Below are 17,785 nucleotides of genomic sequence, written 5' to 3'. Positions count from 1 at the left end.
ACTTAGTTACCAAAGTTAAAAAAGTCAATTTATGCCTATCTGAAGGAGATAATTTGCTCTAGCAATAGTGGTAAGTTTGAAAAAGAATCCTTAGGGATATAAAACTAAAAGACAGATGACATGGAAGGAGAAGGTACCCTTACACAATTCTAAAGTATTTTAAAGAAGAGAGGAGAGAAAATAAATTTGATGATCAGTTCAAGGACAAATGTGCTGATGTTGTGACAATTGAAAAACAGAAAAGCTGGGATTGTGTCTATTTGTACAGTCCCACCAATAAATTCTATAAACTCTAGAAGAGTCTCAGTGTGACTGTATACAAACACATAGATCAACAGTGTGAATCACAGAGACCATGATGAAGTACCACTTTGATTGATGTTGATTTACTTCACTTTTAATAACTGAACACTCCCTTACAGATTTTTGCTAAGAGGAAATCCAATACAATCTAACTGATATAATTTTAGGGTTAAGAGAAATAGGCAAAAATCTTGGTTAAGCCATGTGCTTATTAGATGCCTAATCAACAATTACATCTTTTTCGCAAAGTTAAAATGAAACATAAGTAACAAAAAGAGTGGAAAATAACCACTTGCACATTAAAAACACAATTTAAACAATTATCAGTAACATTACTATTAACAGTTTGATCCACAATTCTCCAAGTACACTTGTATGTTGAATCAGTATTTAACTTACGGTAGGTTTTTCAGCAAAGGTTTTAAGTTTTTGCTTAGAAGTCACTCCCATATAAAAAAGAGTGTGCTGCACAATATTTTTAGACCAGGAGTTTGAAAACTTTTTTGACCTGACAGCTATAGTTGCCCCATGAATGGATACATTCTAGAAAGGAAGTGGGATCAGGGTAAAGTAGTAAGTACTAGGACTAAATAAAAATTTAAATGTATATTAAATTTGTAAAATACAGTTAATATTATGAAATGCTCAAGGAATAATTATAAATATTCCTTATTTAATCATTTATCCTTTGTAAATTTAACATCTTAATTTTTAAAAACTAAAAGCTGCAATTTGGCAGCAAGTATTGTAGGGGTTGGGAGCTACAACCAAATATTTTTTGGGTACTCAGAACATATAAAATATTCCTAGGCTGTCTCATATGTTTGTACCCCAATTAGTATGTTACTAAGATAAATGAGTCTCATTGAATATAATATTTATAAATACATGAACGATTGCATCATGAGCACAAATACAAATCAATATTCATGGCAATAATTCTAATCAAGGCAACTATTTATGAAATTTAGCAAGTTGTTGTAATAAAAGGAATGAGGACACCAATTTAACCAATTCAGATCTGCTCCATTCTTGAGGAATCTCCATTCTGCCATAACTTGGATGATCAGGCTTGTGTCCCTCTTCTCTAGAGACCCCACCAAGGCACCCAGCCTGCACTAACCGTGAAGGGTTGTTCTGGAGCATGTTGACATACAACCCAATGAGAACATGTTCATCAGCCAGCCTGTCTGCAACATCGAGGCTATACTGTAACCTGAAACAGGGTTGAGGGGAGGAGGGTGCAGTCCGGACAGACAAAGAGAAATAAAACAGAGAAAGCAGGAGCAAGTAAGAGTGCGAAATGGGACTTTACAAATGCGTAGTCAAATGTTCTTCAGTTTGTTACCAAACCCAACCATTGCAGGTAGAGCTCAGGACAGAACTTAAGACAGTGGGCCTATAGAGCAAAGGTATCAGTTTGCTAGTACAGTACATACAGACCACCTACAAAGTTTTATAGGGCAGTGATGCTCAAGAATGTGCACAAACTAGCCTAGGATTAGTGCTACTATGAAGCATAATGTAAAAAAAAATCCTACAAAAATTGCTAATTTTATCTGCAAATCCTAAGCAAATATATTCAGAAGCAATTTCAATGATAGCATATATTTTACTGTAGTGTTAATCTTTATAAGCAGAGAAGTCATGTTAAATGGTTCCAGGAATGAAAACTTTCAAACAGCATGCAGAAGATTACATGTGAAGAGGTTTGTGCTCATAAAATATTCTTTACATAAGGCAACCTAGTCTACCAGAGAGAAGGTTAAAGGTGGTTCATCTCGCTGATATGCTAGGTTTTCAATGGAAAAGATTTTTTATGGGAAGGAACAGATATATGATTTCTCCAAATGCAGGTCAAAAGGACAGAGTCCTAGGAACAGTATATTACATTACTGAATTGCAAAAACAGATTAGCTGTTTAAGATAAACACATAATATGAAATCCGCATAAATACACAGCAAAATGTAGAATTATATTTTAAGAGATTATATTCAAAAATCATTAAAATTTTATAATGTGTGCATGTGAACACACCTAATTCCTCTGGTGTGGTAATTAAAACTATCTATACTTATATTCTTAGTAAAATACATAATATATTGAAAGGAAAAGGCATTTGCTTTAGTTGTGTTAGTATAAGCTACTAATGCCTTTTGAAACTTACCCTTTGCCTTTCAAAAAAACTGGAACAGCCCTAGCCAGCAATTTGTCCTGCTCTACTTCATTATTCTTGTAAGATGAGCTAGTTAATAAGACAATAAATATTGATATCTATTACTGAAACTTATTCACTAGCTCAAACCTAAGTAATTTATCATAAAAATTATGAATAGCTACTTAAAACTAAGAATGCTTCTCCCAGTACAATATAAATACCTCATCACAGGATTGCAATCTAAAACTATAATTATAGAAAGTAAATATTGCGTAAGTGTAAAATAACTTGCAACACTTTCGCTACAGAATATTTTCCACAATTTTAAATGCCCTGCCCACTAAATGATAACAACTTTGGAATAACTTGATAATAACGTACTTAAATCGAAACAAATTCTAAAAAATATTTTAAGAGTTGCTAACTAGGTATTGTATGGAACAAAAGTGAAAAATACTAACACTTTAAAAATCATTTTAAATATAGGGTTTCTGCAGGAAGCATGAGAATGCAATAAAAACACAGTTCTTTTTGTTACCACAGAAAAATAATCTTCCCACATGGATATATTCAAGAAAATCTACATGAAACTGAAGAAGCACTTAATGAAGATTTTAATCTTAGGAAAGTATATTTATTTAGGTATCTCTGCACTGATAGTTAAATACTACATTTTAAGTCTTATGTTAAAGTGTACTTCAAAAACCAAAAATTCATTTCTTAATGCAGAGAATAAATATAATTTAAAAGGATTTTAAAAACATATTTCAAATGAAATGTATTATAAAAACTTGTCCCTGTTTCATTTTACTCCATTCCTATTTGTCAGTGCGAAACCAGACTTTTCGTGACAGCTACTGGCTATATAATGTGTATTATAGCCAAACTATATATGACTGCATGTCATTCAAAATTGTGGATTCCTCTGTTTAAAACATAATACCAGAAGTTGATATAAAGGGAAAAAACTTTACCTAATCCACAATGCAGTTAGTCCCAAAGGAACTTTTTATTTATTTAACCCAACTCAATCTGCAGCTGCTACATTAATATAAAAGTGTGGACTTAAGTTTTCATCCATTATATCACTGACATCTAATTCAGGAGATGAAGATGATCCCAAATACCATGAAGCAAGTTTCAGCCTGAACAGAAGTTGTATATGTGCAGGGGACAAAAGTAGGACATCCTTTTGTCATTTATGCTAGGGATAAATGCTAGTGTTTAAGGGCTAATTCTTTCTGGTATGAATATATCAGATTTCCAATATAGCCAAAATCTGCAAGTGAATTAAGATGATCTAACCAAAAACATGATCGGTGTTATTAAATCCTACTTTAGAAATTTAGCAGAAAACATTTTAAAATCTCAGTCCTTTTGGAATTTGACATAGAATCTGCTTCTATATTGCTGATGAATATCATAGGTTCCATACATTTCTTCAACATGGTAGATTTCATCTCTTTCATGTGCTGCCCTTTCACCATTCCATTGCCCCCTCCTCCTGATCTATCCTGGGGGTCTCCCATCCTATTGCTAACAAAGCCGATTACAAAGTCGGGTCTCCTCACCTGGAGAGGGAGTGGGCCTTCCTCTGACCCACACATTTTGCCCTCTTGCACCCACCATGAGCAACCTGGCCAAGGAGAGCAAGCACAGCAGCAGCAGCCTTGAGGAGGAGGTAAGTGCAGATGGGTGCCCCCTTGGGGAAGTGGGGCTGGGCTAGGTACCACAGGAGCTTGAGGGCTGGGCATTTGACCTCTGCTGCCCAGGGTTCCGGGCAGCCCGGAGCACCATCCAGCCCCCCTGCATGGCCTGAGAGGGACAGTGAGGCTCCTCCAGTGGACCATGCCTTGGCACTCCCCCCGGTCCCATCCCCCCTCTGCAAGAGACCCTCGAATCTTCCCTAGTCCTGCACAGTCCCCCACAGGCACCCCTGATGCAAGCGACAGTGAGCTGGCCATGCCCACCCAGTAGGCCACACCCACCCCAGCCATGCCAACCCTGGCCATACCGACCTGCCCCCCCCAAGGGCAACCACAATGCTGATGCACCCCTCAATGAAATTCAGTTTGACACCTGTGGTTTAATAGATTGCACCCTGCAGTGACTGCCATCCGACTTGTTTGTACTGCTGGTGGCTGCCACAATGAGCAAAAAAGGCCGAGAGCAGCACCATGCATGGTGAGGGGATGCAGGACTTAGGAATAAATGCTTTATCACTCTAGTTTCCTGATTGGTGCATACAGGAGGCCACCAAGTATTAGCTGGGGTTGTGGCAGAGAACCGATTGTTAAATTATTTGAATCCCACCACTGCATACATAGTAACAAAATATATATGAAGTACAGGAATTAAAATAACATGAATTAAAGGAGAATTTAACTTTCATGAAGGGAAAAATACTTTCTAATCTATATGTTTTAGCTTGCCATTTATCTGATTTCATTTCAAACACTTCTAGTAAAAATATTTATTTTCAAATAAGAAACCTACTGTCCCAGAGATCTATATAAATCTTGAGGAAACAAGTCATTATATGTTTCAATAAGGGAGCAATATAGACTAACCCAGGATTGCACTAGTTAAAGGCTTTGCATCATACAAATAAAGCTGATTTTTAAAACGTATTTCAGGACCCAAAATAAAGTGAAATATTGCAGAAGATTGAAATGGAATCAGATCAAATTTCTATTTTCTCAGCATCAGCTAAAAGCTAAATTACAGTTGGGTGTTTGTATCAGTGGGTTCAAGTAGAAATTGGGGGAAGGTATTTGATTTTTAATTTTGATATGTCTGTTTGGGAGCTTATACCACGTTTTTCAACAATTTCCCATTTCAAAGGACAGGAAAGTATGCCCTCAAGTTTTAGCAATAATGCACAAAGAATCTAAAGGCTGCAAAAAGAGAATTCAAGGAGTAAGCCTGAAGACTGGCTACTCCTGCTCTACTTCATAACCTTCTGGTGTAATGGAGGCAGCTGGGGTTTCTAGGAATTGCTCTGAATGTTGCTGAAGAGTATCAGATTGCAAAGACTGAATTGGCTTAATTCATTAAGTATTATTCAGGTGATCAGTATCTACCAGAAATTGATTAAATGCATTCACCATGTTCTCATTTATTTTTAAGTGCAAACCTGGTAGACTCTTTGCTTTATCACTTAACAGCAAGATCCACTTTACTGCTTCTGAAATTTCCTTTTTTAAATTCAGAATATGGTTATTATATATATATGTGTGTGTGTGTGTGTGTGTGTGTGTGTGTGTGTATTTATACACATACAAAACATTGAGTTGTTTTGACACTCGGAACAAATTACACCGTACTTTGAATTCTGCCTATATTGTTTTATCCGATGTGAAAGTAGGCTGTTCCTTCATTTGATTTCTTTTTTGTGGGTGGCTGTGGGGTGTGTAGGAATATGAATAATTTGATGCAATATGTAATAATACAGTTGGATATATGTATGAGAATGGAGAAAGATTCAACAAAATGAATCTACATATATTACATTCTTTCATAACCATATATGTTTTAAAAATGATATTCATGATGTCATTTGTGAAAATGCATACTGATTTACTGATACTGCAGTCCTGTACCAGTTTATTTGGAAGTAAATTTATATAGTTAATGGACATTTTCCCTGTTAAAAATATATAGAATTGTGATCTTAACTTTATGAAATATCTATAAAATCTGATTCAAATCAGGCACATTTCACACATGGAGTATTATATGTTTCTTTGAAAAATGAATAGATTTTAGAACACTTATTGTACAGGTAAGCACATTAGATCAACAGGTCAGTATATTCAAACTTTCATCATGCAAGAATGCCCGGCCAGCTATTTCTAAGAATCTCAAAGGTAGGACACTGAGGATATTTAAACATAATTGCTGCATGCGTGAATAAGACCTGTACCTTGGGAATTCTTCTGAGAAAGTAACTATTGGAAGTAAAATGAAAGACATCATTAATAGGATTAATCAAACTGAATAATTGAAGGGGGAAAATATTTATTTACTACATTTCTAGGACACTCAGACAACTCTGGACAGCTATACAAAACACAATAAAATATAAAACAATATAAAATCAAGCATAAAAGAAAAACAAGTATATGGAGAGAAACCACCAAGAAGCACAACATACAACCACTACATCCATTACTAAAAGAGGACTTGCCCAACCTGCATAATACCAGGCCTAAAGACATAACAAAGTTTTTAGAGATACTTTGAAAGCTGGTACGGGAGGTGAGCAACACACTTGGCAACCAGTGAAATTCACATAGTAGGAGTCAAGAAAAATTCTTAGGACCAAGAGGACCAAATACCCAGACTTTAGGGTTGAGCATAACCCTGTTCATCCTCATCCATATCTCAACAGCTTCCCATGCACTTGGAGAAGTTTGGACGGCATTGCTTTGTTTGCTAGTGGTTGAGTTGTATAAGTGGGTACCATCTATATACTGATGATACCTGACCCCCAACTGATGAATACAGGTAGAAGTTAAACTGGAGGGGCAAGAGTGTCGACCCCTGAGTCACTCCACAAAATTAGGGCTTTGGAAGTCAACCTCCCTCCTCCTATCAACACCAACTGTAACCATTCACAAAGAAAGGAAGAGTATCACTATAACAGGTATCCCCCATTCCATACCCTGCAGCTGGTTCAGAAGGATAATCTGACTGGTATTAGCAAAAGCCCCAGTCAGACTATGCTTCTGAACCAGCTGCAGGATATAGAATGGGGGACACAGTATTATAGTGGTACTCCTCCTTTCTCTGTGAATGGTTACAGTTGGCCAGGTTGCTTGTAGGATCACCATCCCAGCCTTCCCATAAGTCATTAAGTTCTGTCTCAGTTTCTATATCCCAACATGAAACCTAACTGAAAAGAGTACAGATAATAAAAGGTTGGAAAATGGGTGAAAATTTTCCAGGGAGGTTGGATTTAGCAATGTCTTCTTAACAAGGGGAAGTACTACCACTCCCTGGCAGGTGGAACCACCCCATCTTGTGGATGTAGATGTCAACAAATTGACTCAACCATCTATCCCCTCTGAAACAGCCTTCAGAAAACATGGGAGGCAAGGTAAGGCAATAAATAGGTAGTTGGGTTGACAAGCCTCAAGAGTTCATCCATTTCCTCAGAAGTCACAGGATCTAACTTGTTCCACTTAACTGGGCCAGTTCATACTTCTATTATCTCATTTATGTTTGCCTGGTTAGAGTTCAATTTTGAGCAAATCTGAGTGATTTTATCCACTGGATATCTAGAGTATTCCTCACAGGGGCCCAAAAGATGTTCTTGTGGTTCATCCCTGCCTATCAAAAAGTGGGATAACCAAAGAAGGTAGTGATCTGTTAACAGGAGATATGACAAGAGAAGAGAAATAACTATATTTCACCAATCTTATTAATATGATGTTATCCTTAATATAAGGGACGCGGTGGCTCAGTGGGTTAGGACGCTGAGCTTGTTGATCAGAAGGTCGGCAGTTTGGCGGGTCGAATCCCGAGTGCCGCGTAACAGAGTGAGCGCCTGTTACTCGTCCCAGCTTCTGCCAACCTAGCAGTTCGAAAGCATGTAAAAATGCAAGTAGAAAAATAGGGACCACTACAGTGGGAAGGTAACAGCGTTCCGTGTGCCTTTGGCATCTAGTCATGCCGGCCACATGACCACGGAGACGTCCTCGGACAAACGCTGGCTTTTCGGCTTTGAAATGGAGATGAGCACCGGCCCCTAGAGTCGGAAACGACTAGCACGCATGTGCTACCTATCCTTAATATTACATATGCTTGGTTGTATTTGCTCTCCATTTTCCTCTAATAGCATTCTGTCTCTTCTGAAAACACTTCTCTGGTTTTTCAGCTCCTGGAGTTCCTCATAGGAACAATCTAATCTAAGGCTTCAGCCATCCACCTGTTCCAATTAATCACCATGATTAACCCATCATGGTTAATCAGACAACCCATCAGACTCTTGGGCAAAACCTCAAATACTATTTGAAACCCTAATGAGTCCATTAGGTGCTTTGGGTGGACTGACTGAAAATATCCTACCTCCATATGGGGAAGGGGAGTACTAAAAAGCAATCAGAGGGTTATATGACTATGTTACCTAGGAGTGAAAATGTCTTTAGATCAATTTCCAACTGTCCTAAAATAAAAATTAGAACACGTGTGATGTCTGTCAAGGATTAGTCACTCAATAATTTAGGACAGGTCCATGGCTGTATTGATGGAGCAATCATGGTTCTTGAGGAGGTAACTGCCAAGCTAGCCAGGAAATCCAGTAGCTCAGGCAAGGATGTCACAGTGCAACAGAGAGGCCAATGGAGCAGTAATAAACCTAGCTGCTTCCTGGAATGCAGCAAACCCAAATCCTTTGTGTATGTTGTGCCATTATCAATAATAATAACAACTACTGTAAATTACCCATACCTAGCATCTGCTAATAACAGTATTTTAACTACATTGTGCATTTGAATGCTTACTTTGTACAAAGTGTAAGTTAAACATTGGAAATTTCAAATTAACATGGAATTAATTTGAAGCCCAATTCAAACTACAAAAATATTCTTTCTTTTAAAAAAGAAAAGCCTACTTCTTTGATTAGTATTCTTAAGAAATGACAAATGTGTAACATATTGGTTTTAGTGTACAGGTTACAAAACTATATCAGTTAGTAGTTTAGTGCTCTCATACTGACCGTGAATTGTTGTGTAGCTTATTTACATACAGGTTTATAATAGCATGCTCATCAACCACCGGACTGTCTATATTTATACTCTCAAGTAACCTGAATGAGTTAAACAATGAAACCTCATTAACAGGATGTATATGCAGAAATACACATTGGGGACACATATGATGGGGATTTAATGCATCCAATTGAGTTCCACTGCAGAAAGACTACTGCCTTTAAATAATAAAGTATAAACATGTAATTCAAGTTAAGAAGACCTAGGAATAAAAATAATTAGAAGATACTACTAGTTATATCACTGAGCGAGAAGAAATAGTCTTAAGTGTAAAAAAATCCCAACAATTGATTTATCATATCATAGGGTATCAGTTGACACTCATACAACTTACAAAAGAGTTTTGCCATTGTAAGAGATTTGTGAAGCCCCAATAATTAAGGAAGGGTAGCTTACATATTCTTCATAGAAACTCCAATAAGCAAATTAAACACACAGCATGTTGACTATGATTATTTCTTTATATGCCTTTATACAGTATTTTTACTGTGTTTATGATAGAATCACAAAGTGTTGTACAACCAATGTGATTCTGGGCAAAATAACAAACATGGCTTACAATATTAAACTACATGGCACACACATATAGTTTTCCGCAGAACTTACATAGAATGATTAGATGCCATCTAGACTGATTGTGAGATTAGGATTTTTTTTATGGGATCCAGCTGACACTTAATTTGAACTAGTTATTTTATCATTGAAGTCTTATATCTGTTAATCCTGATTGTGGATATTTATTAACACAAAACCTGTTTAGATTTGGCCAGTGTCATTTCAAGGCAATCTGAGTGCTTCCTTGTCCTCAGGGATGAATGAAAAACCTGAACTATTTTATTTGTTTATACTTTAAAGCAAATACAGAGAACCCTTTGGTGTCCTGGAGTTTCATTTAACTTTTGGGGAGGTAACAAGAGATGCAGCATGCAAACCAATATTTAAAAGTGATGAAGGCACCATTACACATTGGTCAAACTGGAATTTTCAATTGAATTCCCCTCCCCCCTCCGATTTCTCAGAGGAGAAGAAATAGAGGATTTTTCTCTACAAAATCTACATCTCTTTCAGGGTTTACACCACAGTAGTTTCCATTTTAAAAAAGAAGTTCAGTATTTGCATTAGCCTTCGAAGTGCAAATCACCAAAACTTATTTTAAACAAAAAAGAAATAAAAGGGTACTATGCTTACTTTGTACTGTCTTTTCATAGCAATATTTAAAATTAAAATAAACAATCCTGGATTTAATTATATGCAATGGGTTTAAAAAAATCCCACTCACCTGTTTGTGAAAGGGCTTCCTGAGGGAACAGAGTGGGAGAATAGTGTGTCATTCATGCTGGTGACCGGTCTAGGAGGCCTTGAAAGAAAACAGAAAGTCAAAAAAATGTCTTGTTTGTAAACAACAGGGCATGAAATAAAAAATTAAAACGTGAATGTGATCAGTCAATAATACTGCAGGATGTCCTGCAATTATACTTTTCTTCTACATTAAAAATGCAGAAGTTTTATATTTTATACATACAAGGCTGAATGTTAGAAATACATTCTTTTCACGTCACCCATGCAAATTCTCTGCAGCCTTTCTTTCTTTGCTTTGTTCTTCTTTTTTGGGGGTAATTTTTCCAAAAAAGCTCACAGAAATGTTTGATAAGTTAAAAATACTGAATTTCTTCAGAAGACATTAAGTTATTTGACAGAACATTTGTCCATTTTTGAACGGCCAAATAGGTCTACTTTGAACTCCTAATCAGGCATTCAAAAGGACAAGTACTTATCCTGTAAGGCTAAGCCAGTGTTTCAATTTTGACAGCTTGAAGATGTAAACTGAGGAATTCTGGGAGTTGAAGTTCACATATTTTCAAACTGCCCAGGTTGAGAAATACTGGTATAAGCATTTCCATTAAGTGCCATCTCCCTCCAAATTACATCAACATACATAAGACATCCACTCATTTATCTGCAGGGGAAAGAAACTACACAGATAGTGACTTCTGTGCGAGGAAGGTTCCTGATAATATTGTATTCTTAGCCATGTAGAAGTCAATATATTTCTGACAGCATATGTAACATCTTTCATATAGCAGACATCCATTACTAAAATTTGAGCAAAGTTGGTTACCAAAAATATCTTACAAATTCTAAATACATGGAAATAGCCTATAAATTCCAAATACCTGGAAATATACCTTCTTTGTGACTATCAGAAAAAGGGGCTTCAGAATCTACTTGAATTAATCATCTGATGTCTTCTATATTTTAAGGCAGTTTATTCATACAGCAAAAAAGAGAAAATAAAAATATGTACTGTAGGTATTACATACAACTGATTAATATGTGCAGTAGAACCTATTTTTTAGAAAATGTAAATCAGTGCCTGGCTGAGGAATTCTGGGAGTTGAAGTCCACAAGTCATAAAAGGGCCAAGTTTTGAAGACCACTGATGTAAATTATACTTGAAAGGCAGACAGTATTCAACAGTTTGTATGAGCTTCCCAGGTGGTTATCTTTTAATTAATAATTTAAAATTTTGTTTCTTCCTCATTAAAATGCTTGAAGAGATAATGTATTACTTACCAGGTGTCTCTTTTGCAGGCAAAATAAAAGTAAGAGAACCTTATTAGTTAAATGCAGTCTTATATTTAAAAAACAGTGGAGGAACTTATAGCTAATATTCTGATCTTATAAACAAAGTATTAGTAAGGACTGTGCTGATTTGCCATGTTGAAGGATAACATGATTGTTCTTACATATAGAGTATTTCAAATGCTATAAAATCAGAACAATTGCATACTTTTGCCATGGGATTAATTCTTGTCATTTGAGGAGATTTCTAATGGGAGTTTTCTTTCCATTTCCTGTAGTCCTCCATATTTTCTCAGACCATTTCAAAATATTCCCTAGCTTATAATATTTACTTTTGTTTAAATTCTGATGTTACAGAGTGAATTTGTGAGGGAATATGCAAAAATATAGGTAGTTTTACAGAAAGAAGGAGGAAGAGGAGGAGGAGGAGGAGGAGCTTAGTTCTCGATACTAATGGCATCCATTCTTCCCCTTTCATTTTAGAACAGATTTTGAGGCAATTGGAAAGTTAAAGTTAATGTGGGAATGTTGAAAATTTATGTAATGAAACTAAAATAGGCAGAGATACACAAGGGCCTGGGAATGAAAAAAACAACCACATGGAATTTAGTTTAGAAGATTAATGCCTTGGATTTTTTTTTATTAGGACCTCCACCTATGCAGTATACAAAGCATTGTGTAATACATTAGGGATTATATTATGCTGTGAACTGCAATTGAAATTAGGGTAAATTCCAAAAACAATTTGTGAAATGGTATGAAACTACTTTGAACTTTGATGTGCATAAATTAGTATTTTCAATTCCTTCAGTATATGTTACATAAACAAGATAAGACACTCTGATAATTAACAATAGTTACAGAAAAATATGTTAAATGCTATAGATTATCCTTCTTATTCTACACACTTTTCTACACACAATTCTCAACTTTATCAGTAATAATGACCATATCATATAATCATATAAATAACTATTAGGGAAGCTACTGTCCTAACATCATATGAGACAACTGCAGCTAAAATGTTGCATTTTTCTAAATACGTTTATAGATACCAGGTTTTGTAGAGATTATGACTTATTTTACACAAAAGTCATAACACTGCTGTTTATAGCATTTGTTGGATCAACCTAATTGTGTGTAATTTTTCTACATAGTGCAACATGTACTCCTTGAAAGAAAAACAGAACATTTGATACACAATGGTTATTCAAAGATATTTCAAAAATTAAGGCATCCTTGCATAAAGGAATAAATAATTTTAAATATCAAGGTTCCTTTTCCATATAACAAAGGTTATTTCATGTCATAACACATAACAGTATTTTCTTTTGGAAGTAGCTACCTATAAGTGGTATATGTGTATCTATAATGTTCATTTTGGAAAAATGTTTATTTTTCACTTTCTTTTATCCTCAATATATGTATGTATGTATGTATATATATATATATATATATATATATATATATATATATATATATATATATATATATATATATATATATATACATAATCTTACTACTGAGAAAGAACCAAACTAAATTACTTCATAACTTATGCTAACTTTGCTGCATTAAAATTATAATTTATTAAATTAAATTAGTTTGAAATGTGTAGTGATAATTCCCAAATGATAAATTGTAGTTTATTTGTCAACAAAATAATGTAATTTTGAGATTTAATTCAAGCATTTAGTTTTTAAAAGCTTTTAAAAATTAGCTACTGCTTTTGTCAGTGTGAGTTACGCCTAGGTGAATACGTTCTACGATTACTATACTTATTATAGCATTAATGCAATTTTGTAAATCATAACATTAGGTGGTTTCTTTCTATTTAACCTTAAGTGAAGACAAACAGCATATAGAACAAAGAGCATGCAAATACTTACACTATATGTGCCAAGTTTAGAGGTTTTTCAGGCTGATCAGGGAACATTGGATGCAAAGGTTCACGGCTGGAAGCACAGCTTAAAGACTTGCTAAGTGCATTAGTTAACTTCTTAGCAGGTGATTTCTGGGAGAAACAAGAAAGGTAAAGGTAATTTGGATAAATAAGGACTGTAAACTGTTGTTGCCAGCAGTAGAAGGATAAGAAAACAAAACAAAACAATATTCTGCTGGTTACTATCATGCATAAACTCCCAAAGTCCATTTATTCTGTGGTTCTGGATGATTTCATCAGCATATGCTTATAAATCTATCAATGGACCTTAAAGAGGGTCTGACTTTTACAAAGGACATTTGGCATAAATATAGATACAGTATTTCCCAATTCACTTTTCACCTTTCCTTTTGTGAAAGAATGCAGAGGATACAAGTGAAACCCAAACTTGCCATGAAACTTCATCTTTCTAAAAGCATGAATCTCTAAATAACTGCTAATGAAAAATCAGATCTGGAAGCTAATCGTATTGATTATAAAACAACTAAGAAGAAAAGAGAGATACAGAACCACATTTTTCTACTTGTCTACGGGCCACTCATCATTTAGATACATTTCTGCTACTAAGATACATTTCTACTACTAAGAAGTGAGAGTTCATAAGCCATAGCAGAATCAGATCTTTCATTCGCTGCCCACTGAACAACCAATCTAACTGGTATTGCTAATCACCCGATCAGAGATTCTCAGTTTTTAATTTTTCTTTGTGATACAAAATGAGAAGCATCAGCTTCTTATACCACACTTTTTGTACTGCAAACTTTAATTTTTATCTAGTATCTGTAGTACAAGTCCGAGTGCATTTTTAGTGTGGCTATTGCATTCTTTCTAATAATACAGCTGTGATCATCTCAGGATGTGGAGAGACAAAAGAGATTTCATTTTCATAATGCTTTCTCTGTCATATAGTTTAATCTACAACCTAATTATTCTGCAGTTGTTGAATATCTAAAAGCAAATCTTATTGATCTAACAGAATTGCTAGGAATATGTGCATAGAGGTCTACCACATATAAGTTTGAATCTAATGAATTAGATTAATTTAACTGTGGCTTATATTAGCAGTACAGTGGATCACAGATATAATTTTAGATACTTGTGGAAAATGGAGAAAGCCCATATGAATACGTTCAGTTGAGTATAAAGTAGAGTTCATGCACTAGAGCTTATATGAAAAATGCGAACTGCTAAGGAGCAGTTAAACAAGTGAGCTGAATATGTAGCATATATATTTACATCAACATCTAATGGAGTTTAGTAGTAAATCAGTAGTTTTCATAAATTTCTTATTATACAGTATATAGCAAGCAACAAATAGAAAAGCCAACATATTGACTATGTCCTACAAAAATTAGTAACTTACTGTGGAAATAATTTTATATTCCAAGATCCTCCTGCAGCTGTTCTGTTATCCACCTAGTTTAACCTGTTAGACTGCTCAGATCCACACTGATGGTAGTAGCCACACTATTCAGTTCTTCCCATCTGACATTTTAGAACTGATTGAGCCAGGAACCCAGACAGGGCTTCTCCATTATAGGAACTTCTAGTATCTTGGCAACAAAATCAGCTTCTTATATGTGATCTTAAGGAAAATAATTCAGTCATTTCTAAATCTCTTCTAAGTTCAAACAGTCTATAGTAATTTATGAAGCTTCCCTTACCCATGACGTGTATTCTTTCATTTGGTGTTGGTTGCTATGGGAACCACTGGCATGTCCCCTCCAGAAGCAATCTTGACAGAGCTGGTAATTGTGACACTGCTGGCATCGGTAGCGAAATCCCATCATGCTCTCACTATGGCAATAGGAACACTCAACAGGGTGGAAGACTGCAGGGGGGATATATATTCAAACCAAATAAAAGAATTAATCAGCATACTGTTAAAACTGAAGCTATTAAGAAGTCTTGGAAACATCCTCTTGTGATTATAATTTTCAAAATCAGATTTATTTCTAAATCATTACAATTTTCTCTCAATGAAACATCTGGTTCTAAGAGGGAAACTACAGCAAAAATATGAAAGAAAATATTAGGGGAAGAAATCTACTAAGTTCTTGGAATGAAACAAAGATATAGATCAAAGATGCAAGAATAATGGTTACATTTGGGAGATGGCTGCTTTTGGTGTATCACACCAGTTTTACAAAGATAAGAGGAGACAGAAATGAAATGCCTATGCTATAGGAATTTAAACACATTCCAAACAATCTTTTTTTCCCCAGTTCCGTGGGACCATAAATTAAATCCAGACAAGACAATAGAACTGCAAGTAGTAGAAAAACAGTCATGGTGATTTGAATTCAGTCTTTCTAGATGGAACTCCCTGCCCATTGAAAGAGTAACTGCAATCTTTTCAATGTTGCTAGAAGTCCAGATGGAATAGTGCCAAGGAATGGCTTTCCATGATTATATCTAGGGCACCAACTCAGAGGTAGTTACAGCTATGTTCTTATTTTGTTTGCATAGTGACTGGACTTTCAATATATTCTATATGGGACTAAGCTTACATTTATCTGGAGACTTGAACTGATACAAAGCACAGGAAGTAGGTTGCCAGCCACAGCACAGTAGGAGAACTGTATCACACCCTGATTGTTATTTTCCAGGTATAACTTACGTTAGTTATTTTAAATGTTAATTTTAACATGTAAAACCTAATTACTAAACACATACCTTTTTGCAGGGCTTATTGTGACTCTGCATGCTAAAATCTACATCTCTCTCTTAAGATGCCATCACTTTCAGACATACTGTAGAAATCTTTTTCCTAAGTTATGTAATGTATTCCATTTGGAGATACGTCTGGCCCCTCACTCTTCAAATGTTCTGCCTCTTCATTTAAAATGTTGCACTGGTATTTTAATATTTATTTAATTATTGGTTTTTGTTGGAACTATGCATTGCTAGATTTCTTGATCAGTCTGTTATGTCAGCAACTAATTAAATTAATAATAAAATTTGTGTTTTGTTTTTAGAAACATGCTTTTAGTGTAAATATAGGATAAAAACTGTTCTCTTTATAATCATATACGTACTGTTGGAAAAGAGCATGTCCATTTTTCCTTATTTTCAAGGATTAAATGACTCTTTAAAAAGATGCAGATAGAAAGTAGTGGAGTGAAGAATACCTGACAAAGTTTCTTTAGTATGTTTTTTCTTACTTTAAAAAAACTCCTAGATCATTGTAATTGCGTGTGTAATTCTCTGTCTTCTTCTCTTTCAAAGTTACATTGTTAGACAATTGTTTTTTGAAAGGAAATGCACAAAGGAATAGATCCAACAGGTATGTTTGTAGCAGCATGGTGGCTTTTTTAAAGTAAGAAAAATATACCCTTTGCTCCAATAAATAAACAACTTTTCTTCCCAAATATTGTGGAAGGAATTTAATTTCTTCTACGAATCATCATGAATGGGATGAATTAAGGATAGCCAGAATTATTACTGCTATCTCAGTTGTTCCTCATGTTTTAACTACATACCATTCTCAACATTTGCCAGTCGGTGTAGAAGTGGCAACCAGACAAGACATTGTGGTGGAGGATCAGACATAAGAGTATCCAAAAAAGCATTCAGTGTAACTTTTTTCTGTTTAAATAAACAAAGCAAGAAAAAAAATTAGCAAATAATGGGATGAGAAAAATATACTGTATTTGTAGATGCGAAAAGCAAGCAATTAAATTATAATTCACTTATGATGTTGTTTAAGGTAATTTAAAATCCAGAAGTCCCTTTTAAGAAGACATCACTAATTCAAATGTGTTGTAGGTTCACAGCCAAACTATAAACCACCTAACTGATCAAAGAAATAATTCAATAACTACTGTTATGAATTCCCTCATGGTATATAATAGCAGCATTCTTTTTCTTTTCAACACTTGAATTGAGTACTTCTCAGAGATTCTGTTCCTGCTCCATCATCCTACTATAAAGGACACAAAAATAATTGCTACTTCCTTCTGAATGTGCCTTCTCTATTGTATTGAGAAGATATGGTGGGATCAGAGGTGACTGAAAAGGGAAAA

At 35.0% G+C, this 17,785-nt stretch overlaps 1 protein-coding gene across 4 annotated transcripts in view; it reads right to left on the bottom strand.

The window, feature by feature from the left end:
* Positions 1 to 17,785, bottom strand: part of DTNA (dystrobrevin alpha) — a 140,671-nt gene that overhangs the window by 38,776 nt on the left and 84,110 nt on the right. The window contains exons 7-13 of one of the 4 annotated variants that reach the window (XM_081325814.1): positions 17,243 to 17,348; positions 15,425 to 15,591; positions 13,708 to 13,832; positions 10,515 to 10,592; positions 9,184 to 9,273; positions 2,472 to 2,549; positions 1,427 to 1,519 (exon numbers count right to left, since the gene is read on the bottom strand). In XM_081325814.1, coding sequence (XP_081181940.1) covers positions 1,427 to 1,519; positions 2,472 to 2,549; positions 9,184 to 9,273; positions 10,515 to 10,592; positions 13,708 to 13,832; positions 15,425 to 15,591; positions 17,243 to 17,348 — 737 coding nt within the window. Of the gene's footprint in view, positions 1 to 1,426; positions 1,520 to 2,471; positions 2,550 to 6,387; positions 6,413 to 9,183; positions 9,274 to 10,514; positions 10,593 to 13,707; positions 13,833 to 15,424; positions 15,592 to 17,242; positions 17,349 to 17,785 lie in introns of those variants that run through there. The other 3 variants (XR_014026174.1, XR_014026173.1, XM_081325813.1) reach the window with 3 other exon arrangements.

This window comes from Vipera berus, assembly GCF_964194415.1.
Source record: "Vipera berus genome assembly, chromosome: 3".
In the NCBI taxonomy this organism is placed as follows: domain Eukaryota; kingdom Metazoa; phylum Chordata; class Lepidosauria; order Squamata; family Viperidae; genus Vipera; species Vipera berus.
The sequence above is the reverse complement of the archived record's forward strand: the minus strand, read 5'-3'. Positions and strand labels throughout refer to the sequence as shown.